Raw genomic sequence first — 27,469 nt, forward strand, 5'->3', positions numbered from 1 at the left:
GCTAGATCCAGACCCGACCAGTCCCACCCTTGTCAAGCCCTGCCAGGCAGGGGGTGTTGCCTCAGGTCCCCGGACTGGTGCCAGGATGAGGGGCATGGCCTGAGGTCCCCCAGCCCAGACTGGGGCAGGGGACGTGCCTTGAGGTCCTCTGTCAAGCCCCGCCAGGTGGGGGACATGGCCTGAGGTCTCCTGTCAAGCCCAGCCAGGCAGGGGGTGCGGCCTGAGGTCCCCCGGCCTGGCGCTGGGGCGGGGGGAGTAGCCTGAGTTCCCCTAGCCCAGCACCAGGACAGGAAGGCACCTTAAGGTCCCCGGTCAAGCCCCACTGGGTGGGGGGTGCGGTCTGAGGTCCCCTGGCCTGGTGCTGGGGTGGGGGACACGGCCTGAGGTCCCCTGTCAAGCCCCATGGGGGCAGGGGAGGGTGTAGCCTCAGGTCCCTGCTGATTGCTCGTTAAGGCTCCTTATGGGAACTTGGCCTCAGCTGTGGGTGCAGCCATCTTTGTGACGGAGTGATGGTCAATTAGCATACTCCCTCTTTATTAGATAGGATATGGCTGCAGACCCTGGGAGTCAAAAGGGAAAGATGAAACCTGCCCAGCACCTTGGAGTTTTCTTTCAGGAGGCGTCTCTCTACGGAATATTCAGGTTTAGCTGGTAATTAAAGAGGAGCCAAATGGCCCCGGGCAAATGGGTTTTCCCTCTCGCCAAGCCCGTCTCTCCTAGAGAAACAGGCCCAGGCTGGGCCCCGGGACCGCCCTCCGCGCCGGAGCCCACTGCTCCTCGTAGTTTACGGTCTGGTCCACCTCAATTTCATGTGTTACCTTCCTAGGGGGTGCGAGGCCCAGCCATCTGGACGCAGGCCCAGCCGCCCGGGACCGTGCGAGTCCAGGTCTCCGCTCTCCTGCCGACACCAGCGACCACCCCGCCCAGCCGGACCACATGGCCCCCCGTTCTCCTGATGTATGAGGTGGGTAGAAGGCGCTCCCGTCAAAAAGGAGGACGCCGAGGGATTCATTAGGTAAAACCCGTAAACATGCATCGTGATAATTATGACTCTAGTTGCTAGTTGGAACTGAGCTGGCCCAAAGCGTAGAAGTTTGCAGCGCTGCCTCTGCGGGCAGGTGCCTCGGCTTTTCCGGAATTTCCAGTCTGGCTCGGAGGGGGGGCGGGGAAGGGGTTGCTGGGCCAGGCCGAGCCGGAGCTGTGCTCACCGCACTGGACGGCGAGGGGGCCCGGCAGGGGACGGTGTGTCTGCAGCGGGGCCCAGGCCCCGTTCTTTGGGGACGGCCAGGCTGTGGGGGTGAGCGGCGACCGCACTTCCAGTTTCTAAGGTGCCGGTTAAGTCAGGGCCTCGGGGGGCTACCAGCTGCTCTCCCCAAGAGAAGCAGCCTGGCCTCCCGGGCTGTTCCAGGGGATGGTTCTGGGTGGCAGGCCCCCTCCACAGGGACCCACCGCCGCCCCCACCTTCTCGTGGGAGGCCTCGGAGACCCGCGGCCACAGCACCAGGCTCCCTGTCTCTGGCTCCAAAGACCTGCCCCCATCCCACTCCCGCGTGGAAGCCACCACGGCCACACCTGCACCTGCTCCACCTGCTCCACCTGCTCCACCTGCTCCACCTAGCAGCTAGTCAGCCATGGGCAAACTACGGCCCTCGGGCCGGATCCAGCTGTTCTATCCGGTTCTCTTGCTCTCCCCTCCGCTCCTTTACTTTGAATTTATATTAGTTCACACAAACACTCCATCCATGCTTTTGTTCCGGCCCTCCGGTCCAGTTTAAGAACCCATTGTGGCCCTCAAGTCAAAAAGTTTGCCTACCCCTGAGCTAGGTCCTAGCCTAAGGCACGGCCTCCCATTCCCCCCCCCACCCCCCCCCCGCCCCCTGGGCTTCCGGCGTGAGCTTCCGCTTCCTCCCAAGATGGCCCCCACAGGAAGTGTCAGCACGCAGGCGCAGTCCCACAGCCTCAGCGCCCCTGCGCTCTGTCCCTGCTGCGCAGCTGCAGTCCCACCAGGCGTGAGGCCCCTCTGCCCCCCTGGAAGGCAGGAGGCGACGGGACAGCAGCAGCCGTGCCCCGGGGCGGCGGACACAGGGCCACAGCCTGACGCTGTGCACGCCGCTTTCTAAATACCTGCTCGGTGCTGACTTAGAGGGAGGGCTGAGTGCTCTGAACTCACAGGCCCAACAGGAAGGAAGGCCGGGGTGGGAGCGCACCATCGCCCCCACCCACAGGGCATTCATTGCTGCCCGAACTGTGCAGTCTCCTCTCAGCAACACGAGAGCCCGCTATTAGGGGCCCTGGTCCCCAGAACCCCGAGTCCCTGCCTGTGCAGGCGTGCCCCCCTCCCTCTCCCAGCCCCTGTGCAGGCGTGCCCCCCCCTCCCTCTCCCTCTCCAGCCCCTGTGCAGGCGTGCCCCCTCTCCCTCTCCCTCTCCCAGCCCCTGTGCAGGCGTGCCCCCCCTCCCTCTCCCAGCCCCTGTGCAGGCGTGCCCCCCCCTCTCCCTCTCCCAGCCCCTGTGCAGGCGTGCCCCCCCTCCCTCTCCCTCTCCAGCCCCTGTGCAGGCGTGCCCCCCCTCCCTCTCCCAGCCCCTGTGCAGGCGTGCCCCCCCTCCCTCTCCCAGCCCCTGTGCAGGCGTGCCCCCCCTCCCTCTCCCAGCCCCTGTGCAGGCGTGCCCCCCCTCTCCCTCTCCCAGCCCCTGTGCAGGCGTGCCCCCCCCTCTCCCTCTCCCAGCCCCTGTGCAGGCGTGCCCCCCCTCCCTCTCCCAGCCCCTGTGCAGGCGTGCCCCCCCCTCTCCCTCTCCCAGCCCCTGTGCAGGCGTGCCCCCCCCTCTCCCTCTCCCAGCCCCTGTGCAGGCGTGCCCCCCCTCCCTCTCCCTCTCCAGCCCCTGTGCAGGCGTGCCCCCCTCCCTCTCCCAGCCCCCGTGCAGGCGTGCCCCCCCTCCCTCTCCCAGCCCCTGTGCAGGCGTGCCCCCCTCCCTCTCCCAGCCCCTGTGCAGGCGTGCCCCCCCTCCCTCTCCCTCTCCAGCCCCTGTGCAGGCGTGCCCCCCCTCCCTCTCCCTCTCCAGCCCCTGTGCAGGCGTGCCCCCCTCTCTCTGGATACTTCCCCTGAGGGGAGTCTGGTGGAGACTAAGGTCTGGGCATCCGGCAATGAGTCCTTGAGACGTCCAGGCCTTAGCTGGCTCTCCTGGCTGAGAGGAAATTGGTTTCTTTGCAAGTGCCCTGAGAGGCCTGAGCCCTCCGGTGTCCCTGCAGGGGGTGGCTCTGTGCCTGCTTGCCCCTTCCCCCACCCCCCCGGGGCCTGGGGCCTGCCAGCCGGTCAGAGAGGCCATGACATAGGAGGTGCGCGAAGTTAGGGAAGGTTAATTCTGGCTCCTTCCCTGACGCCCCTTTCACATGCCCTTGGTCACCTCCCCAGGCTCGAGGTGCCGCTTATGACACGCGTTCAATGCCAAGGGTTCCCACCTGTCCCCCAGGTCCGCGTGGCCCCTGCACTCCCCTCTGCGCCCCCCACCCCTGAGGCCACTCGAGCTGCTGGAGAGGGTCCTGCCGTCCAGCAAGATGGCCTTCCTTTGCCTCTTGATCCCGAATGACCCCCAAACACCTGTCCACACGACTACGGGTCAGACTGTCACCTAGAGTGTGAGATCGGCGGCGGAAGGCCGGCCCAGGTGGAAGGGGCAGTGTTCTGCAAAACACCCACCTCCGGACGACACTGGAAACCGGTTCTCGGAGCGTTCACAGCACCGCGCTGTGCTGAAGGCCGGGGCAGGAGCGCCTCCCGCCATGGACTGAGGGTGCGGGGCGGGGGGCGGGGGGCTAGTAATCATACTACCTCAGTTTTAAGAAAAGTATCTCCTTGGCGAGGGGCACCTAGTGAACCAGCACTGCGCGGTGGAATGCGCAGGAAACGTGTGTGTTCCTGTCCCCCTGGGACGAAGCGGGCCGGGGCCCGGCCTGTGGGCTTACCGACCAGGGCCCTCCCGCCCATCACCGGGCAGCTGTCTCTGGGCTTTCAGGGTGCCCGGAACTGGGGTTCCCCACAGCTCCCCGCGGAGCTCCTGGGCCCCCCGGGATGGGCTGCCCTCTGCCAACAACACTCAGCTGCGGATGAGCGCAGTCAGGAGCTGTGGTCCCTCCCGTGTCTCTTTGACGTCAGAGCACAACTATTTTATACCCCACCCCCTGCCCGGTTCAGGTCCTTATTTCGGCTGATCGTTGCTGCCATTTCGTGTAAGTTTTGATGCTCCACAATATGCACTTGGTTCCATATTAAGTTAATGAATAGTTTTACTTTAAAAAATCAAAATGGTGCCAGGCCAGCGTGGCTCAGTGGTTGAGCGTTGACCCACGAACCAGGACCCGGTCAGGGCACAGGCCCGGGTTGCGGGCTCCATCCCCAGCGTGGGGCGTGCAGGAGGCAGCCGATCCGTGATTCTCTGTCATCGTGGATGGTTCTAGCTCTCCCTCTCTCTCCCTTCCTCTCTGACATCAATCAAAGTCAGAATGGTCTAGAAGGGAGTGATACTGACAGGAAGTGCTTCCCCCAGCCTTGACCCTGAGCTCCAGTTCCTCGCGGTGACACTGTGAGCAGCTTGCACATACAGAGCGTCTGACGGGCTCTCTGCCCGATCCGAGGCATGTGCCTCCTTCTTACACAGACAGGGCCGCCCTGAGCCCTGAGCCCGGACCCTCCGCATGAGCGCCTGGGGGTGCAGTTCACCTTCCAAGGGCGCACACCGTTCAACTGCATGGGGGCCGCGCCTTCACTGGCCTCCTAGTGCAGGACCCTGAGCTTTCACCCGTGAGGAAGTGCGTGAGGGTTGGGTATTGCGTGATACCTTGCTTTGGAGCGGGTACCTAGGGAATGAATTTCCAGCCGAGGGTTGAGGAGCATCCACAATTTGCATTTCGATCGTTATCACCAAATTGCTTTCCAGAAACAAGAGCCCACCAGCAGGGTAGCACCACAGGCACCTTCTGGAAAAAGAAAATGGAAGTCGGGGCAGCAAGTAGTCCCTCACCCCCAGGCCTGGTGTGTCCGTGGGGGCTGGGCCCAGCCAGGAAGGGTGCACATATGGACGTCCCTCTGCGTTTCTCATCTGAAGCTAACTCTGTCCGATGTGGGCAATTCTGAGTGGCTTTGTCTTTTCTTTTCCCTGCGGCCACATGAATCCATCCTGTCCCAAAGCCAGTGTTGGGGGGGGGGAATGGTGGCAGAATAGACAGATGTGTTCCGAGCCTTGTCCCGGAGCAGAAAGAAAGAACAGCTGAGGGTCGCACGAGGAGTGTTTGTTGGCAAGTTAAGGGACAGCTAAACTCCAGGAGAAGGTGGGGGACTGCTAGACGGGGTTCCCCTGACCGGGCAGCCCCCACTGCAGCTGGGACCCCTCCCAGAGTCACGGGCTCGGACGCGGAGTCTGCGCCATCTTGAAAGGGAAAGTGGAGCTTATCAGAAGCCTGAAAATCCACAATTGCGGCACCCACCGAACAGCTGCGAGCCCCAGAACACTGGTCCCCAATTGGCGCAAACGTGCGGATTCAGAGGAGCTCTACACTCCACCACGGAAAGGTCAGATTTCGCCTGGGATAAGGAGAGAGCACTACATAACCAGACATCCGGAGAAGAGAGACCATGGGGAGACAAAGAAACAGCCCGCATATGAAAGAAAAGCAGGCATCACCAGAAAAGGAAGTAAACGAAATGGAGGCAAGTAACCTTCCAGAGAAAGAATTCAGAGAAATGGTCATAAGGTGGATGAAAAGAACGGAAGACAAATTCGACAATATGAGCAAGAACCAAGAGGAAATGAAGAAGAACCAAGAAGAAATGAAAAATGACATCGCTGCTGTAAAGAACTCAGTAGAAAGCATCAAGAGTAGACTAGAAGAAGCAGAGGACCGCATCAGTGAGCTAGAAGACAAGATGGGAAAAAATACCCAAGTAGAGCAGCTTCTGGAAAAAAAAAATTAAAAAGAAGGAGGAGAGCCTAAGGGAACTTTGGGACAACACGAAACAAAACAACATCCTCATAATAGGGGTTCCAGAAGGAGAGGATACTGAGCAAGGAATAGAAAACCTGTTTGAAGAAATAATGACAGAAAACTTCCCTGATATAGGGAAGAAAAAACCCACACAAAGCCAGTGTTAGGCTCGTTGTCGTGTGTGTGTGTGTGTGTGTGTGTGTGTGTGTGCATGTATATGTGTGTGTGCACGTGCGCGCGCACACGTGTGTGTGTGTGTGTGTGTGTGTGTGTGTGTGTGTGTGTGTGTGCTGGGCAAGGGGAGCCGCTGGGGTGATGGCACAGGGTCTCTGAGAGTTGAAGAGCTGGTGGGGGGGAGTATTCTCAGGTTAGAGTCTGGGCTCTCCAAGGTGAGCTGTTCTTAGGATTCTTCTCCCCTCTCCAGCCATCCCGTCCTTCACAATCAAACTGCTCTGTCGATCAGCCTTTCCTATGCTGTCCACTTGGAAATTACTACAGTAAGGGGTCCACAGGGTCCTCGCTCCGGGGTTCCCTCCCCCACAGCTCAGGACAGACCTCCTACAATGCTCCCCACACTCTCTGGGGTGAAAGGCTGCTTTCAAAAAACCCAGTCTCCTGTTGACCCGTACTTTTGTACAATGCTAGAAATACAGGCAGTCCTCGGGTTATGTTGGACTCGACGTATGCCATTCCGTGGTTACGTCGCCATCTCCCATTTATTTATAAATATTAAAAAAAAAGTTGCATCATTTCGACGTACGTACATATGTGCTTTATGTTTTTTATTATTTATTTACCACAAGTAAAGGTCAGGAATTGTTATCTTCCTTTTAAATTTTTTTACTGTTTCACTTCATTACGGCTGTGTATGTGCTCCACATGGGTGACGTAGGTGCTTATGTAGGTGGGTTCCGACTTATGGCGAAAATCGCGTAACATCGCACCATAGGAACGGATCTCCGACGTAACTCAAGGACCTACGCAGGGGTCCTCAAACTACGGCCTGCGGGCCACATGCGGCCCGCCGAGGACATTGATCCGGCCCGCCGGGTGCTGCTGCCTGTCCTGCTTAACAGCCGACTCGTCCCGGGCCCGCAGTGCGCATAGGAATTTGTTCATAGTTTTTTTTTAAACTATAGTCCGGCCCTCCAACGGTCTGAGGGACAGTGAACTGGCCCCCTGTTTAAAAAGTTTGAGGACCAGCCCTGGCTGGTTTTGCTCAGTGGATAGAGCGTCAGCCTGCAGACTGAAGGGTCCCAGGTTCGATTCCGGCCAAGGGCACATGCCTGGGTTGCAGGCTTGATCCCCAGTAGGGGTTGTGCAGGAGGCAGCCAATCAATGATTCTCATCATTGATATTTCTATCTCTCTCTCCATCTCTATTCCCCTCTGAAATCAATAAAAAATATATTAAAAAAAAAAAGTTTGAGGACCCCTGATTGTATGGAGCTACTAGAGAATGAAATAAGAAGACGTACAAAAGGCAAGCCGGTTCCTTTTTATTAGATTTATCGACACACTTAATCCGTCCTTTTGATCCACGTTTTGAAGGCCTGCTCTCCGTTTCTGCTCCGCTCTCCCTGGAGGGGGGCGGTTTGTGGAGGCCGCTCGGTGCGCACCCAGAGCACCGCTTCCCGTGGGCCCCGCCGCCTCTCCCACGTCGCTGGGCGCACGATTCTGGTCCCACAGGGAACGTGGTCAGGTCCTCAGCCGCCGAGGCCCTGGGTCCGTGCCCAGCGCTAACACTGAGTGTGGGGTTAAGCTCAGAGCTCTGCCCAGGGCCCCTTCCCGCCCAGCTGCTGGGTCCTGGGCAGGAACCGTGTGCAGGGGACCGGGACAGCTGTCTTCGGCCTGGAAGACGTGGTGTCTTTCCCTTGGGTTTCCCTTTTCATTTGATCTAAGTGGGGCATCAGCCTTCTCCTTCCTGACCCTTCTCTCTAACCAGCTGCAGACAAGCCTCGTGTGAAATCTGGGCGTGTGGCTGCAAGGGAGGTGATAGTACCTCTTCTATTGCATCAACCATTCAACCGTCTCAGTTCACTTTTTAAACAACTTTACACCTTGCCAGATACTTTGGGTGGGCCTTCATGCAAGGAAAACAAGGAGCAACAGCTCCTGGGAATGGGGGGTTTTAAGTCTTTTGTCTGTAAAAGGGGCGCACTCCTGCAATGTTAAGTGCTTTGAGAAAACTGCTTTTCAGATTTCCTTTTGGAGCCTGAAGTATCAGGTCACAGCGGCATCTAGTGGGAGTTAGTGATGTAACGGTTGGAGTGGACTAGACAGAAAATTACCATATAGTCATTTTTAAGTGCTGAATTTCATCGATTATAAGACTCAGATTACTTTTCCTGCTTTGCACATTTTTTAAATTGGGATGTGGCTTGTAATATGTGGCATGTCATCTTTTTTTTACTTTGTCTTACAATTGTTGACATCTTAGTTTCATCAAAATACGATCTTTGATGTGGAATTTTGTAGGATGTTCACGTAGGAATTCATTATTTATTGGTCACCTGCTTTGTATGCATTGACTCATTGCATGCATTACATTTGTTGCATGTAATTGCATTGGATTCAAGACTTAATTATAGTGTGTGTAAGGTAGACTGTTCTCCTGTATGCTGCATTAATGCATTGACATTCATCAGACCTAACCCATGGGTTTAAAAATCCGTTACTGCCGAGGCTCCGTGGTCCTCAGCCCTGGCGGCCGGTGCACATCACCTGCAGAGCTTCCCCTCCCCTCAGACCTGCTCCGGTTGGTCCGACGTGGGGCCCCCACGCGAGGAATCGTCAGAATCTCCCAGGCTCTTACATCCCACTGTGCAGCTCCAGTCGAGAACTTTGTCCTTCACTCAAGTCAGATGCTTTCAAGATTATACAGACTTGTCCCAGCCGGTTTGGCTCAGTGGATAGAGCGCCGGCCTGAGGACTGGATGGTCCCGGGTTCGATTCCGGTCAAGGGCACTGGTTGTGGGCTCAATCCCCAGTATGGGGCTTGCAGGAGGCAGCCAATCAATGATTCTCTCTCATCATTGATGTTTCTATCTCTCTCTCCCTCTCCCTTCCTCTCTGAAATCAATAAAAATGTATTTTTAAAAATATATTATATAGACTTTTTAGTAGTTGAGAAATGTGCGGCATTTTGTTTTATAGTAAACAACTTTTATTTCTCATAACGGTCATAATTATGCAAGAGAATAGTTGTCCCTGAAAACACCATCACTTGGTGTGTCCTCAAACAATGCACAACTTGCCTTTGGCCTTACACCCTCACGCACAGCAGGTGACTGGAAGGGAGCAGCCGGGGACATCAGGAGCGCGGGTGAGTGTGAAGCAGCGGCTGCAGAATGTACAAGGCACCGCGGCAACACGCCTTTAACATACCACAACGCTCTGGGGGAATGTCTGTGTGTCACTAAGGGGAGAAGTCACGGTACCGCTTCCTGGGACTCTCTCTCCTTGGCTGAGAGGGAATCTGCTCATGGGGCCGACCCCTGAGCCTACTGCAGAGACGGCATCATGGCTCCTGACCTTCTGGCCGGTGTGATAGTAGAACGTGAGACTCGTCAGACCACAGCAGGGATCCGAACAGTGTTTCCCGGCAACAGCTTGGGGAAGAAAGGACTCCGCGGTTCTGGACCCTGCCATGTGAGCCTGGTAACCCTGTACACGCTACTGAACGCCACGCGTCTCAGGCTCCCGGCAGGCACACGTGGGGTGACATCCAGTGGCTCTTGGTGGGTCCTTCTTACTGCTTTTATTTTTTTTAATGTATTTTTATCAATTTCAGAGAGGAAGGGAGAGGGAAAGAGAGAGAAACATCAATAATGAGAGAGAGTCATGGATCGGCTATCTCCTGCGCACCCCGCATTGGGGATGAAGCCCACAACCCGGGCATGTGCCCTGACCGGGAATCGAACCGTGACCTCCTGGTTCATAGGTCGACGCTCAACCACGGAGCCACGCCGGCCTGGCCTTCCTGTGCTTTCAGCTCGCTGGGGAAAGGCAGGAGATCGTCCAGCACATCAAGGCAGCACCGACCGTGAGCCCCTCCCAGCCCACCGCACGCAGCCTGGACAGCGTGGGTGCAAGGTCGAGGCCTGGGCCCGTGTTTAAACAACAGCTTGGCCCTTTAGAGCTCCTTGGATTTAACGAATAACAGGACTTTTAGAATTCACAGGACGTTTCTTCTATCCAGTGCTCTCACAGCTGAGGGACAATGTCTTAAAACATTCTCACCAAATTTCCTCTTTCCACCAAAACAGCCCCGGATGGCTGGAGCCTGCGGTTGTCCCTTCACATAGAGAAACTATGGGTCCTTGACCGAGGCCCCGGCTGCTGATAAGAAAGGAACAGCCTGCAATGACTGTGGATCGATCCATCGGGATGGGGACCCCGTGGGTGTGGGGCAGGAGGCTGCGTCTATGTCAACACGGCAGGAAATGTGGAAGGGGGCCCTCAGGAAGGAAACGTGGGCGTCCTGGGCCGTTCCCCGAAGCCCAGCAGTCCCCGCCCAGTTCCCTCGTCTCAGCCCCACCCGTCCAGGTTCCAGCGACACCCAGGCCCCTGAGTGTGGCCGCCCGGGGTCAGGTGACGGTGGCCAACTCCCAAAGGCCCTGCCTGTGTCCCGACCGGATCTGAGCCTGTGCCTGCCGCCCACACAATGTGCTTTTCGCTTTGGTGAAAGAGACGTGGGACGTGGACAGAAACTCCCTGCAGATGTGTCCCTAGAAACCGGGACCTCCCTCACTTCTCCGGTGGCTCACACACCCTGGCAGACAGGCCGCGTGCAAACAGGGCTGGCCCTCGGCCACCCACGGTTCCTCCCTCCTCCAAGGCAGGGAAGGAAGTTCCGGCCCCGGGTCCTCACCAGGTGGAGAGCAGGCCGGCCCCCGAGAACCGTGGTGCTGAGTGCCACGCCCGCTCCTCACCTCTCAGCTGGTCCCCGGGGGCTACTCACTTACCCCCCAGCTTGTTCGGTCATCGCTGAGCGGGACCTGGGAAGGCCCACAGCGCAGCGTGCAGGCGTCTGCGGGGACTGGGTGAGGCGATGAAATGGAGGCGCTGGCACAGAGGTGGCGATTACTATTAAAGTGCAACATGCTCTCTATTGAACCCTTGGGAGTAAACGTTTGAAAGGGGTCCATGATTTGCGACTGAGAGGTAGTCCAATTTTCAAAAAGACAATAAGATAAAACAGGAGCTTAAAAATGGAATAGATTGGCCCTAGGTGGGTTGGCTCAGTGGGCAGAGCGTCAGCCCAAGGACTGAAGGGTCCTGGGTTCGATTCTGATCAAGGGCACGTACCTCTGTTGCAGGCTCCATCCCTAGCCCTGGTCAGGGCAGGAGGCAACCAATCAATGTGTTTCTCTCACATCGATGTTTCTCGGTCTCTCCCCCTCCCTGCCACTCTCTCTAAAAATCAATGGGAAAATATGTTCACATGAGGATTAACAGCAACAACAAGAACAGGAATAGATGGCCTTCCTGGGAAATAATCCTTCAGACCCTGTGGTGGGCCGGCGGCGGCTGGGTGGTCACGGTGCCCAGGCAGCAGTGGCTGCAGCGGGAGGTGGAGGCTGCCAGCCCCAGGCCGCCCTAACGCAGCAGCCAGACCACAGGTCGGCTCCAGGCGGAGAGGGCAGCATGGGGGAGCTCGATCCGCCCCCAGCGTTCCCTTTGCCACCTCCGATTTCGGTTAGACCCCTGCTGGGCTCCTGGGTACGGGGCCGGGTGCTGACTTGAAATAAACAGGCTAAGAAGCGGGAACTTAGCAGCGAGGCCAAGTCAACCCCACTGGGAAACCTGTCCTGCTTGCCCTGAGGGGCTCCAAAGGCAAAGCCAACATTGTAAACGGACAGCGCCCGCTCCTCTCCGCCCTGGGGGACCCGCGGGAACACGGGGGGCGGGGGAGGGGGTGCAGGGGGGGCTGTCTGAGGCTGGACGGGCTTCTGGGCTCCAACTGCTGCCGGGTCACTCGGGAGACCCCCAGGCCCCCCATCAGCCCCATTTGGTGAGGATGTTGCTTTGCCTCGGAGACCGGCAGCCCTTGCCGCGGATGGTCACCAGGACGCATGCATCGCTTTGGCTTTGCCCCGCTGGCTCTGAGCCACCGTTAGTCACCGGCTTGTCTTCGACTCCCGCGGCCCGTCTAGAATCAATACTTACTGTCCGCATGTCTGGATCCGTGATTTTCAACCTGATTCACCCAGCCTGGGGCCGGGTTGACATAAAACACAAGTTCCAGACCCACCTCCTCAAATCCTGATTCAGCAGGTCTGGGTCAGGGCCTGGAATCTCTCTCTCTCTCTCTCTCTCTCTCTCTCTCTCTCTCTCTCTCTCTCGTTAAAATTTACTTTTCAACTGCAGTCTACATTCACTATTTTTTGTAACAGTTTCAGGTAAACAGCATGGTGGTTAGACAATCGTGTACTTCACAAAGTGACCCCCGATATTTCCAGTGCCCACCTGGCACCTACATAGTTACTAAAATGCTAGAGGCCCGGTGCACCGATTCGTCCAGGGCATGTTTGGTCCGTCTGGCCCAGTCCCGATCAGGGCCAATTGGGGCCAGTAGGGGCCATCTCACTCAGTCCGGGGCCGGCTGGCCTGGAAGGGACCGCGGGAGGTTGGCCGGCTGGGGAGGGGCCACGGGAAGGCTGCAGGGCGTGTCTAGCCAGTCTCCCCCAGTCCCAATTGGCCGGACCCCAGCAGCAAGCTAACCTACCAGTCTGAGCGTCTGCCCCCTGGTGGTCAGTGCGCATCATAGTGAGCGGTTGAACGGTCAAATGAATGGTCAGACATTTAGCATGTTAGGCTTTTGTTATCTAGGACGAGAGGCCCAGGGCACGGATTCGTGCACCCTGAAAGGAACTGAGGCGGCGGTGGGCACAGGGGTGGGTCTTGGCCCATCCATTGCACCCCCACCCAGCCCCTCCTGCCACAGCCCCAGTCTCCTGTCTGCCGGCCGCTCCACTCCCGCCGCCACCGCTCCCATGCGCTGCCGGCACCGGCCCTGCTCGCACCTGCTGCTGTCACCAGCCCCAATAGCTCCGTACCGTCAGCGGGTGCAAGAGGGGCCGACGCCGTCAGCGGGTGCGAGTGGGGCCGACGCTGTCAGCAGGTGCGAGTGGGGCCGACGCCATCAGCGGGTGCAAGAGGGGTCGACGCCGTCAGCGGGTGCAAGAGGGGCCGATGCCATCAGCGGGTGCGAGCGGTGGCTACTGCCCTGATTGCCCCCCAGGAGCATGGGGAGGTAGAGAAGCCCTCAGGGGCAATCAGGGCCAGCAGCCATCGCTCACACCCGCTGATGGTGCTGGCGGGGGAGAGGAGGAGAGAGGAAGGGAGAGGGAGAGAAGGAGAGAAAGATCAGCTGCCTCCTGCACACCCACTACCAGGATGGAGCCTGAAACCTGGGGAGCCGGGAGCCCGGACCCAGAGAGGGCACACAGCCCATGGACCCAGCGCGATGGGCTGGCTGGACCGTGGGCGGCCTTCGGTGCCAGCCTGGGTGGCAAGGCTCCTCCCACGGCCCTGGGGGGTCGCCGAGGCGTCTCGGAAGATGCTCTGCAGACGGATCAGCATTCCCTAAAGCGCAGAAATGACGTTTCTGGTCGGTGCTGAATGCCTGCCGCGGCCGGCTGCCGTGTGGTGCTCGGGGCGGCTAACCACCCACCAAATGGCACGTGTGCCCGGCACAGTCATGGCCAGACGCTCTCCGCCCCGTCCGAGGGGAGGAGGACAAGAGGCACCGCTTCCTGCTTCCCCACGGGCCAGGCCGGCCGCAGGCTCCGGAGCCGCCGCTGGGAGACACACACACACACACACACACTCACACACACACACACCGGCTGGGAGACACATACACACACACACTCACACACACACACCTGGCTGGGAGACACACACACACACTCACACACACCAGCTGGGAGACACACACACACACACACACTCACACACACACACCGGCTGGGAGACACATACACACACACACTCACACACACACACCTGGCTGGGAGACACACACACACACACACACACTCACACACACTCACACACACACACATACACCGGCTGGGAGACACACACACATATACACACACACACTCACACACACTCACACACACTCACACACACACACCGGCTGGGAGACACACACACATATACACACACACACACACACACTCACACACACTCACACACACACACATACACCGGCTGGGAGACACACACACATATACACACACACACACACACTCAGACACACTCACACACACACACATACACCGGCTGGGAGACACACACACATATACACACACACACTCACACACACTCACACACACTCACACACACACACACACACCGGCTGGGAGACACACACACATATACACACACACACACACACTCACACACACTCACACACACACACATACACCGGCTGGGAGACACACACACATATACACACACACACACACTCAGACACACTCACACACACACACATACACCGGCTGGGAGACACACACACACATACACACACACACACACACTCACACACACACACACACACACACCGGCTGGGAGACACACACACACACACACACACACACACACACTCACACACACACACCGGCTGGGAGACACATACACACACGCACTCACACACACACACCGGCTGGGAGCAGGGTGGGACGCTCACAGGCCTCCCTTAATAAGGTAAAACACGGTCCCAAGGACAGGAAATCCCAGGCCATCCGATCTGGGAGTTAATCCTCCTGCCGTGACCTTGAGCTCCTCACCCCCAACAGCTGCCACGGCCGCCCCAGGACGGGCAGGGAGGCCCAAGCCTGCAGGGGGGCCACAGGCAAAGTAGAAAGGGACCGGGATTAGTGCCCTGACAGGGCCCCCCAACCTCGGAGCCCCGCCGGGCACTGCTTTGGGCTGAACATTCCCACCGAGAGATTTAATGCCTGCCGTCTTTAAGGGCAAAAATCTCTTAATCACTCGGTTTAGCTTTGAAGTCTTGGGACCAGAGTTGAGCCCATCCCGCCTTCTCCCAGCACCCCAGCTCTGCGTCTGGGCCCAGCCCCGGGGCCAGAGTCGCTTCAGGGGACCCCGATCCGCCTCCCGGTCCCGGGGATGAAGGTCAGTGCGTGGGCCTCAGCGGCCGGGCGTCCTTCCCACGGGCTCCCGGGTTTACACCTCGCATCTCGGCATCTTCCAGTGGCTCCGAGGAGCAGCTGTGAGGAGGCGGCAGCCAGGTGGGTCCCGGAAGCCTGCGCCGCTGGCCCCCAATTACTCCGATGCGAAGCGGCCTCTGTTCTTCCCTCTGTTCTTCGTATCTGGCGCCATCTGTTTGCAAAAGTCTCTTAAGCTCCCGGGGCCTGACTTCCCGGCGGCGTGATGGATCGATGCCTCTGAAACACCAGCCGAGAAACCTGTAAGAAGGAAGGAACTCGGATTCCTCTTCGGGGGCCATAAAAACGTCCCCCCGAGAAGACTGGAACCATCCGAGGCCAGCCACGCGCCCACTGCCTCGCCCCGGGCTCCCTGCACGGCCCCCTGTTCTGGAAGGAGCCGCGGGCGCCTGGTCTGGCCCTGCACCCCGGGTCCCCGCGGTCCCCCACCCAGGACACCTCTTCAGCGTCACCATGCCGGCCCTCTCACGGCCCCTCCAGAGGCACGCGGCTCCTCCCGCCCGCCCCCCCCAGACAACAACAGATCAGCAAAGCCCCTCCCGGCTGCGTCCCCAGCTGAGCGGGGGGTTCTTGATGGGGTGCCTCTGGCAACCTGGTGAAGCCCAGCGTCCCTCCCCCAAACAAGGCTTTTACAGACGTGCACGGTCCCGGGACCATGAAGGAAGTCCATGGTCAACAACAACCGACGTACAATCATCAACATGTTTTACAACCATCGCTCCTAGGACTGCATGCGCCTCTATTGCTGCGTCACCTCGCAGGACCCCGGGGGCCCCCGCCGCCATGCTTTGGAAACAGCGTCAGGGTGCACCATCTCTCGGGGTGTCGGAACTGACACGCAAGCTCTCAGTGGTCTCTGTCGGTGATAAAGGCGGAGGCGCCGGTCACGTGGCTGTCGGCGGCTGCCTCTCTTCACAAGCAGAGGAGATGCTTGTTCTCAGCGAGAAGAGGGTGAAATAAAACATACAACTGTCCCCCGTCCAGGGTCCAGGTTCCCTGAAGTCCATGGCCCCCGGGCCCCAGAGGAAGACCCCCCATCCTACAGCTCTTGCTGCGTTTCCTGGTTCCCCCTGATGGTCCCAGCCCTCGAAAGAATTATCCGGGCTCATTCCCTCCTGAACCCCTGATTCTCTCGTGACCCCCTCCCCATCGCTCCACCGAAACTGTGTTCCAAGGTCTCCAGTTTCCCTCGGTGCTGAGCCCCGCGATGGCTCCTCAGCGCTCCGATGACGCGGGTTATCTGATGCCCGGGCCTGACACCGGCACCACTCTGTCCGACTTGGCACTTTTTACCTCTCGCCTCTCTCCCTCTGGGCTGGCTCCGCCCGCCCCCTCCCTGGCACGATGTCGGAGGTTGGAAGGTTCTGGACTCCGTCCGTGGCTCCTGCCCTTCCCTGTGGACACTCCCGGGGCTCCGTCTCGGTTCCAAGCTTGACCTCTGCACCTGGCTCTCCAGCGATGGTGCCCCACTTGGGTGGTGAGGTCCATCCCAAACGCGTGTCCAAAATGAAACTCTTTTTTTTTTTTTTTACTTTATTTTTATTGTTGACACTATTACAGGTGTCCCCTTTGTCCGTCTCCATCCAGCCCCCCCCTTCCCTTGGCCCTCATCACACTGTTGTCCGTGTCCCTGGGCCATGCATGTATGTTCTTTGGGGAATCCCTTCCCCTTCCTTCACCCAGTCCCCCTCCCCACCCCCTGACAGCTGTCAGGCTGTCTGCTCATGTATCCGTGCCTCTGGTTCTATTTTGTTTTTCTCTATTTTGTTCATTAGATTCCACATATGAGTGATATCATATGGTGCTTGTCTTTCTCTGACGGGCTTATTTCACTGAGCATAATGCTCTCCAGGTCCATCCATGCTGTCCACGAAGAGTAAGATTTCCGCCCTAGCTGGTGTGGCTCAGTGGATAGAGCATTGCCCTGCGGACTGAAGGGTCCCGGGTTCGATTCCAATCAAGGGCACATGCCCGGGTTGTGGGTTCGATCCCCAGTAGGAGGTGTGCAGGAGGCAGCCGATCAATGATTCTCTCTCATCATTGATGTTTCTCTCTCCCTCGCTCTCCCTTCTTCTCTGAAATCAATAAAAATATTTTTTTTAAAAAAAGTCAGATTTTCTTCTTTTCCATGACCCCGGAGGATGGATTGTGTAAATGTGCCACAGCTTTCTTATTTATGCATTTACTGATGAGCACGTGAGCTGTTTCCAGATCTTGGCTATTGTAAATACCGCTGCTATGGACACAGGGGTGCATACATTCTTTCTGATTGGTGTTTCACGAAACGAAACTCGTTCCTATCCTTCACCCTCCCAACCCAAACCCTCCCCCCTCCACTGTCCTCAGTCTCAATACACGGCAACTCCATACTTCCCGTTAGTTGCCCAAGACAGAAACCCCAGAGCAAGATGGACAGCTGGCTCCCCCACCCCCAGCTCAGCCATCAGCAGACCCTGCCAGCCGCCCCTTCAAATGTATCTGGAAGCCACCCTCTTCTCAGCACCCCATCATCGCGGCCGGGGCCTCTGGCCTGGTGTGACCGTGGGCAGGTCACTGAGCCCCTCAGCCTCCGCCCCCATCTGGAAGTGGGGACAGCAGCACCGGGGGCATCTGTGAAGGGTTCACTGCGTTCACGCCGATGGGACGTTCGGCCGGCGCTGGGCGTACACAGTGAGCTGAGCTGGGATGGCCTTACTCCATCGTTAATATCACCAGCCTCTGCACCCGGCTGGCAGGCCGCACTTACAGAGAAGGCGCATCAACATCACTTTCCCGGCATCTCACTCGGCAGGAGGAAACCTCGGCTCTCAGGTGACGCCTTGTCTTCCGTCACTGCGACCTGTTTCCAGTTCGGCGCTCAGCGATGCCATCTTCACAAGCAGACGAAGCCCACGACCTTGCCATCTCATCCGTGTTTTCACTTCCGTTTCGACGGGAGTGCCCGCGGGAGGCCCCACGGGGCTCCACGGATCCCAGCGTGAGCCAGGCAGCTTCGGAGCCACTGCCCAAGCCTGGCTGCCCCGGGCCGGGGGTGCATGGTCTCGGGGTTAAGAAACCAGACATCCGCCTGGAAAGGTCAGAGGAGCCCGGCGCAGCCCAGCCCAGTGCGCACATGGAGCCCGACTCGGACTCGGGGGCCCCAGTCCGTGTGCTTTCCCAGCCTGGAGAAGCCGGGGGAGGGGGGGGAGGGGCGGGGGGAGGTTCGCTGTCTGGGTTGCTCCCTGCAGCTGGCACTTGCCCTTGAGTTTTCCTGAGGTCAGAGGGCTTCCAGACCCTTCCTCCTCCAGGCCCCGGGCGCGCTCCGCGGTGGGTGGGGACGTGTTGCTTTCCGTGACAGCTGCGCAGCCCCCAGGCCGCGCTCAGGGCCTCTCTGGGAGGGGACCCCCTTCCGTATTCAGGCAGGAGAGCTTTTTCCCTGTAACTCCCATGCCGTCTGTCACCCAGCGAGTCCCCGCCTCGGGGTCCCGGGGCCGCCGAAACCAAGGGCCACAAACGAGGCGGCTTGGTGTCCGCGGGGCGGCTCCGTGGAAGGATGCGAGGCGCTTCTGTCCCTCCCGCCCTCCCACCTCCCTGTGTTGCCGGGAGCCCTTAGCTTCCTGTGGTGGCATCACCCCATCTCTGCCTGCTGTCACCTGGTGTCCTCCCTGAATCTCGGTCTTCACACGGCCGACCCCCTCCAGTGTGACCCCCTCTTCGCTAATCACATTGGCAATGACCCTGCCTCCAAACAGGGTCACATCGAGAGGCACTGGGACTAGGACTTCCCCTCGGCCCCTTGGGGGGCACACGCACCCCCGGCAGCCCTCATCGAATGCTTTCCCAAAGGACAGGTCAACTACGACTCGCCTGACTGCCATCTAGTCCCGGAGGCAACATCCTTAGAACCTGTGCTTGTTGGGGGGGGTGGGGGGTTGTTGTTGTTGTTTTAAATAAGTTTTTATTGATTTCAGAGAGGAAGGGAGAGGGAGAGAGAGAAACATCAATGATGAGAGAGAATCATGGATGGGCTGCCTCCTGCACGCCCCCTACTGGGGGTCGAGCCCACAACCCGGGCATGTGCCCTGCCTGGGAATCGAACCGTGATCTCCTGGTTCACAGGTCGATGCTCAACCACGGGGCCACGCCAGCTGGTTAGGTGTGTTTGTTTGTTTGTTTGTTTGTTACTTTCCTAATCTTTTCTTGTGTGGCAAGCTTCCGGTCTCCTGTAACTTGAAAAATGAAATACGACTCCGCACACCGACACAGCAGTCAGCAGGGAAAGCAGCGATGCACAGGCACCCACGTCGCTCGTTAAATGAAACCCAATCGTTCGTTTTTACATGTCGACCGACTGCCTTTTTAATGGGTCCTAGTGAAACCTGGGGACTTGGAATGCAAGGGTTGATGTCTCCTGGGAAACGGTGCAGGGTTTTAATGGCTGTGGTAACTGAGCCTGCAGTTCCCGGTAAACCAAGAGCCCGCTCCATCTCGCTGAATTGCGAATGGCCTCCGCGCCCGTAACCGCATCTCACACCTTCATGTGCATTGACCTGGCCTTTCCCCAAACCAGGGCTTGTTATGAAAAATAGCTTTTCCTTTACTCGTCCAAAACAGAGGGCCAACTTTTAACCTGTAAATTGTCGTGTGTATCAGATTTGGGCAAGATATTCCCCACTGGTCCTGAACGACAGGAGCGAGCCCCAAGTACCAGTCAGTAATACACGGAGTGGCCAGATTATGATGATCTCTGAACGCATAATCATCTGGCCACTCAGTGTACTTCTCTTGAGCACCTCATTTATTTGATATCAAAGATACTATAAATCAGGGGTCCTCACACTTTTTAAACAGGGGGCCAGTTCCCTGTCCCTCAGACCGTTGGAGGGCCGGACTATAGTTTAAAAAAAAAACAACTATGAACAAATTCCTATGTGCACTGCGGGCCCGGGACGCGTCGGCTGCTAAGCAGGACAGGCAGCGGCACCCGGCGGACCGGATCCATGTCCTTGGCGGGCCACATGTGGCCCGCGGGCCGTAGTTTGAGGACGCCTGCATAAATTGTGCACCTGATCAGCTTTCCCCTTTGCACTGGCTGATAGAAAGCTCAGGGCAAAGAGGTGGTTGATCTCCAGCAAAAGTCTAGAATACTTTTGGTGCTCATTTGAGATACAAATACACTGAGGGGCCAGGTGATTATGCGTTCAGAGATCATACTAATCTGGCCACTCAGTGTAGGTTGGTCATGTAAGTATTCTGTCTCGGCCTTTCTCTTATGACGGTTACATGACTGACTTCTTACAGCTCCTCCGGGCCATGTGTGGGTGGCACAGAGGCCTCGTACATTCAAACTACAGATGCCTGCCAGTCTGGAAAGTAACCCCGGGAACGTTACAGAAAGTTTGGGATATTCATGAAGGAAACTTCATTTTCAGAGCCAAACGCCCACAGGACGGCCCATCCTAAGTGAACATGAAATGGATTTCCCACGGCAATGCTGACCACTTCCTCACATTCACACGCACTTGCATGAGGAAATGGACTGGAGTAGCGCCTCCGGAGTGAGATTCTGGGAGACAGAGTCGTTGCTTTGTACGTGATTCAGAACCACAGTGTCTTGTTATGAAGAACTAGAGGCCTGGTGCACGAAATTCATGCATGGGGGGGGGGCAGGGTGTCCCTCAGCCCAGCCTGCACCCTCTCCAATCTGGGACTCCTCAGGGGATGTCCGACTGCCGGTTTAGGCCTGATCCCTGTGGCCCCCAACTGCCCCCCCCTGTGGCCTGATTGCCCCCAACTGCCCTCCCCTCCTGGCCTGATCGCCCCTAACCACCTCTGCCTCAGCCCGCCACCATGGCTTTGTCCGGAAGGACGTCAGGAAGGTCTCCCAGTCTAATTAGCATATTACCCTTTTATTAGTATAGATGGCATGTACTTAGGAATGACTAGTTGAAGCCATTTCATTCCCATATGGCATAGAAGTAATTTTCTTTTCCCTATTGGGTGTTTTTGCTCATGTGTCTCATTTAGGTGAGTCCAAACCTCCCTTGAGGCTATTCTTGGTTCTCAAATTCCAGCGTTTAGGGAAGATCTAATGAGTAACTGGCTGGGGGGCGGGAGGGGGGGGGCGAGGCCAAGAGTGCTCTGAGCCAGACGTTTTCTTAAACTGCTGAACATGCAAGTGGAGGCAACGCCGCGTTCTTACGAGGTCTGAGGACCACGTCCCGGTAAGACAGCTCTTCACTGTCCCGATCAGCCTCCAGGAAACACATTTCAGCTGTCCCCGCATGGACCCACAGCCACGCCAGGAGCCGGGGGCAGGCGTGGTGTGAGGACCCGGTCCCCAATGGCCCTCAACCCGCACCCACTGCTGGGCCGAGCAGAGAGGAGGCGTGAGTGGCCAAGCCATCCACGCTTCACCCAGACAGGAGGGCCCGGGTTCTAGAAACTTCCAAGGCGCCTGGCTGTGCCCTATGTCCCCGTGGGTGACGTGCCTTCTCCGCCCCGGGTCTGACCCCACCTTCAGCGGTGCGGGTGGGGAAGAGCCGGGAGCCATGTGCCCCGAGACAAACCCTATCGTAACAGGGCCCGAGGGGCCCTGGACGGTAAGGAAGCAGGGGCAGGGCCGGGCCAGCTGCACGCCTGTCCCCTGTCCCGGCCGGCTGCCCACCCGCTAAGCTGCTGAGACCACACCCAGTTGGGAGGGAGGTCCGAGCAGACCAGCGGGGCCCAGGCAGGCGAGCCGGGCAGGGCCGGGGCCGGAGCTCCCCAAGGGCCGGAGGGGCCGGTTTGGGGTGTTTTCATTCTCCTTTAAACAACCGAGGGAGGAGACGAGGCAAAGCGTGATGTGCTGCTCACACAGCCGATGGGCCCCCAGCCGCCCCCACGGACATTCACGTTACTTTTCCGCCTGGGTGTTGGCGCCTCTTTGGGGGGCAAATCGGAGCATCCTGCTGGCCCTCCTATGGAAGGTCATTCGCCCCCCAAAATCAAACTGTCTCTTCTTAGCACCCTTCTCACCCCGCCCGTTAACCCTCAGCGGGCTCGTGGGGTCCAAGTCCACTGGCCTCGGCGATCCAACTTCAAGTCGTCCCTTGGGAGAGTCGGGGAGGATGTCTCCCGTCAGACAAGTTAAGAAAGTGCCGCACGGGGACCGGGGGGTGGGGGGGGGGGCGGGGGGGGCGGGGGAACAGGAGGAAGTTCCTGGGAGGACAGGCTGAGCATGAGAGCGGCTCTTCTCGGGCCCCGCCCCCAGGTCCCCCAGGCGCAGCCTCCCAGCAGCAGCGGTGGGAATGCTGCTCGGAACCGCCGGGCCCCACGCCCCACGTGCCCACCCAGGACCCTGCTTTGGGGGCTTCGTGAGCCCAAAGGCAAGACCCACCGGGTATCGCTGGAATGCCAAGCCCTTACATCCGCCCACCCGCCGGCCCACAGGTCCCCTCGGAGCCTGAGCCCCGGACCCGGTTTGTCTTGGGCCTGCGTCTCTCTAGCCAGTGCTTCCATGAGCACACACACGTGTCTGCAGGCAAAGGGGAGCCCCCAGGCGAAGCCAGGCCCCCCACGAGGCCGTGGAGCCGACGCGCACTGCCTGCCCCTCCTGCGAGGCCACGCCGGGGTGCGTTCCGCCCGGAGATGAGTTTAGGTGGCTTCCAAACGACTCATTCATTCGAAGTTGTTTCTCCATCCAGTGGCTCCAAAGGGAACCGTGTTCGCTGGGAGGCTGAATCATGGCCTGATGCCAGGAACAGCCGCCTGTACCTCCTGGGGGAGGGGGGTGGGGGTGGCTGGGAGTGGGGCTCATTAACACTCTCTTCTTACATCAGCAAGGCCTTCTGCGCACGTTTGGAAATAGCCGCCTCGTGGTTCCTGAAGAAGCAGCCATCGTCCCCCATAAATAGACTCCCATAAACTGGCCCCCTCCCGAGCCTCACGGGGTCAAGCAGGCTCCGTGTTTATGCCAAATCCCCGAGCATCCGTGTGCTTAATGAGGTTGACCTTGACTAGCAAGGGCCGCGAGAAGCCTCGGAACGGCCTGGACAGGGGACAGCCTCTGCGGCCATCGGCCAGAGACAGCCTCGGGCGGGTCTCCGAGGCCGTTTGGAGGAGTCCGCAGCCTCCGGGCTCCCAGGGGACCACCCGTCCTGATTTGCCTGGGACTGTCCCGCTTCCGGTGCTGCGAGTCCCTGGCCCTGGGCCACCCCTCAGTCCCCAGCCCCAGAGCAGCTGTCCCCTCCCCACGGAACTCCTGCAGTGGGCCCGAGGCCCGTCTGACAAGTTCTCAGGGAGAAACACACTGATGACACCTAGACCCCCACCCCGGCCTCCCCCAGCGTCAGGCCTGCTGAATTGAGGAGAACAGTGTTTGAGGGAGAACATAAATCATGGACGGTGCCCTGACCGGTGTGGCTCAGTGGATAGAGCGTCGGCCTGCGGACTGAAGGGTCCCGGGTTCGATTCCGGTCAAGGGCACGTACCTTGGTTGCGGGCACATCTCCAGTGGGAGGTGTGCAGGAGGCAGCTGATCGATGTTTCTCTCTCATCGATGTTTCTGACTCTCTATCCCTCTCCCTTCCTCTCTGTAAGAAATCAATAAAATATATTTTTAAAAAAAAATCATGGACGGCACTAGCCAGGCCGGGCCTCGAATGCCCCCCCCCCGCCCCCCCGCCTTGCAGCCGGTTTCCCTGCGCCTGAACGAACGGCAGCTGCTGCGCTGGGTTACGCGGGGAGTGAGTGAGCTGGCAGGCGCCAGGCCCCGCTCAGGCCCGTGAACAGGCACCGTGGGGGTCAGCTCTGTTGGCGCCAGGGCACCAGGCAGGCCGGCAGCAGCTCTGCCCGCACATCAGAGCGCCTCCGCTGTGGGCCCCACCCCTCCCGGCTGTGACCGAGGACGGCAGAGGGATTGGGGGGCTCCCCAGCCCCGACCCAGCGCCCACACCCAGCACGCACACCCGCCGCATGGAGGAAGACCTCCGGAAGAAAGCAGCCTCGCCAGGAGAAGCGCGGGGCCAAGCGGCAGACGGTTTGTGCGAGGAAACGGGTCCTGAGCAAACGATCATTGAACAGCAGCACGAACCGAGCCCCCCCTCCCGCCCCCCCCCCCCCAGACCGCAGCGCGTCCTCTGGGCACCTGTCCTTGGTCGTTACCCGGTTTGTTTGTTCCCAGGGCAGAGCCAGGGCTGCCTCCCACAGTGCTGAGACACTGAAGCCCCTATGAACGTCTAAATCCATCTTTTCAAAAAGGACGGAGGGCCCCGGCGGGCGTGGCTCAGGGGTTGTGCATCGGCCTAGGAACCAGGAGGTCACGGTTCCATCCCCGGTCAGGGCACAGGCCCAGGTTGCAGGCTTGATCCCCAGTGGGGGGCGTGCAAGAGGCAGCCGATCAATGACCCGCTCTCATCATGGATGTCTCTCTCTCTCTCTCCTTCTCCCTTCCTCTCTGAAGTCAATCTACGTATATATGGATGCTGGGATAGGCTCCCGGTGGAAGTGTCACTTGTTGGTCACAACCCAATCCTTCATCGCAATTCAGGGGCTTCCTTCACCACGGGCCCCAGAATTGAAGACAAGGAGGCTGTGGGACCCCAAAGAGTGCGGAGAACGGCTGCCTTGCTGAGAGGCCCTGCCGGCCCGGTGCTGCCCCCTGCAGCCTGCCCGCTGAGGTGCAGGGTCTGCTCTGGGGAGAAGGAAGTGGGTTTTTGCTTATTGAATGCCTCACCCGTGGTGGACAGTGAAATGACCTCATCGGCACAAAGGGTGTGTCCCTTCGGAAGCTACTTGAGGGCCATGAAGTCCCCTCCCTCGCTTGAAAGAGGAAGAGAAGCACCAGAGAGAGGCCCCATTCACCCAGGGGGTGAGGGGCACGGTGCCCAGGCAGGAGGGAGGAGCGAGAGGCTCCACTGGGTATTTCTGCTCCACCCTCCCGGCCTCCCGCCCGCTTTCCCGGGATTTCCTGAGTGGCCCCTCTGTGCCAGGCCCTTCCCCGGGCGCAGTCCTTGCCCCCAGAGGGCTCTGGATTTTGCCGAGACCCGACTGTTCCTAACCCTCTGGGATGCCTCGCAGCCAGGGGCAGCTTGTGTATAAGCCGCTCGCCCCGCCCTCTGCCGAGTGGGAGGGAGACGCCCGCCCAGCGGGAGGGTCACTGTTCGGGGTCCTGGTGGCAGGGCCTGAGGAGCTGGCAGCCTGGGTGGTTCCTGCCCCCGGCCCCACTGGACACTCTGAGGTCACGTCCCGCCCGGGGGTCCTGGGAGGCAGCATCTGGCCTGTGGATGCCCCACTCCTCCTACGTGGGCGCGCAGGGGCCTCCCAGGGTCAGGACACACGAACACGGTCAGCCCCTCTGTGGATCTGACACGGGAGGGGTGACTGACCGGGCAGGATGACTGAGATTCAATGCCGGGGAAGTGTGTGCAGGTGGACACGAGGCAGCACGCCCACATGCGATTGGTAAGTGCCGAGAGATAGAAATGGGCGCTGGCTGGCCTTCCCCGGGGTCCTGGAGGGGCCGGGCCAGCCAGACTCACTGTCATCCCTGCAGGAAATGAGGCATAGCAGCTCACTCCACCGAAGTCTCAGAAACTGTTCGTTAAAATACGTTCATGGTCGCCCAGCAGGCGTGGCTCAGTGGTTGAGCGCCTACCTGTGAACCAGGAGGTCACCATTCTATTCCGGTCAAGGGCACATGTCTGGGTTGTGGGCTCGATCCCCAGGAGGGGGCGTGCAGGAGGCAGTCCATCAATGATTCTCTCTCATCATGGATGTTTCTATCTCTCTCTCCTTTCCTCTCTGAAATCAGTAAACATGCATTTTAAAAAATCTATCTATATCGCCCTAGCTGGTTTGGCTCAGTGGATAGAGCGTCGGCCTGCGGACTGGAGGGTCCCGGGTTCGATTCCGGTCAAGGCCATGTACCTTGGTTGCGGGCACATCCCCAGTGGGAGGTGTGCAGGAGGCAGCTGATCAATGTTTCTCTCTCATCGATGTTTCTAACTCTCTATTCCTCTCCCTTCCTCTCTGTAAAAAATCAGTAAAATATATTTTAAAAATAATAAAATAATAATAAAGATCTATCTATATCTATAAAGGGCTAAGTGACCATCCGATCATCCACCAGCCGGTCCATGTAATGCGCACTGGCCACCAGGGGGCAGGAGCTGCCAAGCTGCAGTGACTTGGCAGCGGCGGTTCTGGGGTGATGCACTCCGGAACCAGAGAGGAGGGAGCCCAATATTAAAATATTTCTTCTAATTAATTTCCTTTGAATGTGCATGAATCCGTGCACCGGGCCATTCGTAAATAAATAAAAGATATTCATGATCATGCCAACTGCCTGTGGAAACTCAGTTTCCGGGGCAAAAATACGTGCACCGAGATGATATTTAACCGTTTCCTCTCTCTCCTGCCCTTTGCTCCCGTAGGACCCCTGCGGGCGCCTGAGCGAGCGCGGCCCCTGCCCGGCGGGGCCATGGCGAGCATGGCCGTGCAGCTGCTGGGCTTCCTGCTCAGCTTCCTGGGCATGGTGGGCACGCTCGTCACCACCATCCTGCCGCACTGGCGCCGGACCGCGCACGTGGGCACCAACATCCTGACGGCCGTGTCCTACCTGAAGGGGCTGTGGATGGAGTGCGTGTGGCACAGCACGGGCATCTACCAGTGCCAGGTCTACCGCTCGCTGCTGGCGCTGCCCCAGGACCTGCAGGCGGCCCGGGCGCTCATGGTCATCTCCTGCCTGCTGGCGGGCGCGGCCTGCGCCTGCGCCGTGGTGGGCCTCAAGTGCACGCGCTGCGCCAAGGGCACGCCGACCAAGGCCACGTGCGCCGTGCTGGGCGGCGCGCTCTTCATCCTGGCCGGCCTGCTCTGCATGGTGGCCGTGGCCTGGACCACCCACGACGTGGTGCAGAACTTCTACAACCCGCTGCTGCCCAGCAGCATGAAGTTCGAGATCGGGCAGGCCCTGTACCTCGGCTTCATCTCCTCGTCCCTGGCGCTCATCGGCGGCACTCTGCTCTGCCTGTCCTGCCTGGACGAGGCCCCCTCCAGGCCCTACCCGGCCCAGCCCCGGGCCGCCACCACCACGGCGCCCTCCTACCGGCCGCCCGCCGCCTACAAGGACAACCGGGCGCCCTCGGTCACCTCGGCCTCATACAGTGGGTACCGGCTCAATGACTACGTGTGAGTCCAGGGCCTGTGCCTCCCTGAGCCCAGGGGGGCCCCGGCAGCCAGGACCCCGACACTAAGTTTACGGCTGGGCCGCTTCTGTGCCCAAAGGACGCGTGTGGACGTGATGGGCGGGAACACGGGGATGAGGGAAGGAAGAGGGG

General features: G+C 59.0%; 1 protein-coding gene across 1 annotated transcript; it reads left to right on the forward strand.

Annotated features, from left to right (window-relative positions):
- Positions 1 to 933: 933 nt before the first annotated feature.
- On the forward strand, positions 934 to 27,324 carry CLDN14 (claudin 14; the record flags this gene model as incomplete). The annotated part of the gene is made up of 2 exons (XM_080655146.1): positions 934 to 964; positions 26,567 to 27,324. Exon 2 carries the CDS (start codon positions 26,614 to 26,616, stop codon positions 27,322 to 27,324), a length of 711 nt encoding a protein of 236 aa, XP_080511272.1. The 5' UTR covers positions 934 to 964; positions 26,567 to 26,613.
- Positions 27,325 to 27,469: the final 145 nt, after the last annotated feature.

This window comes from Plecotus auritus (assembly GCF_963455305.1).
Source record: "Plecotus auritus genome assembly, chromosome: 2".
In the NCBI taxonomy this organism is placed as follows: Eukaryota; Metazoa; Chordata; class Mammalia; order Chiroptera; family Vespertilionidae; genus Plecotus; species Plecotus auritus.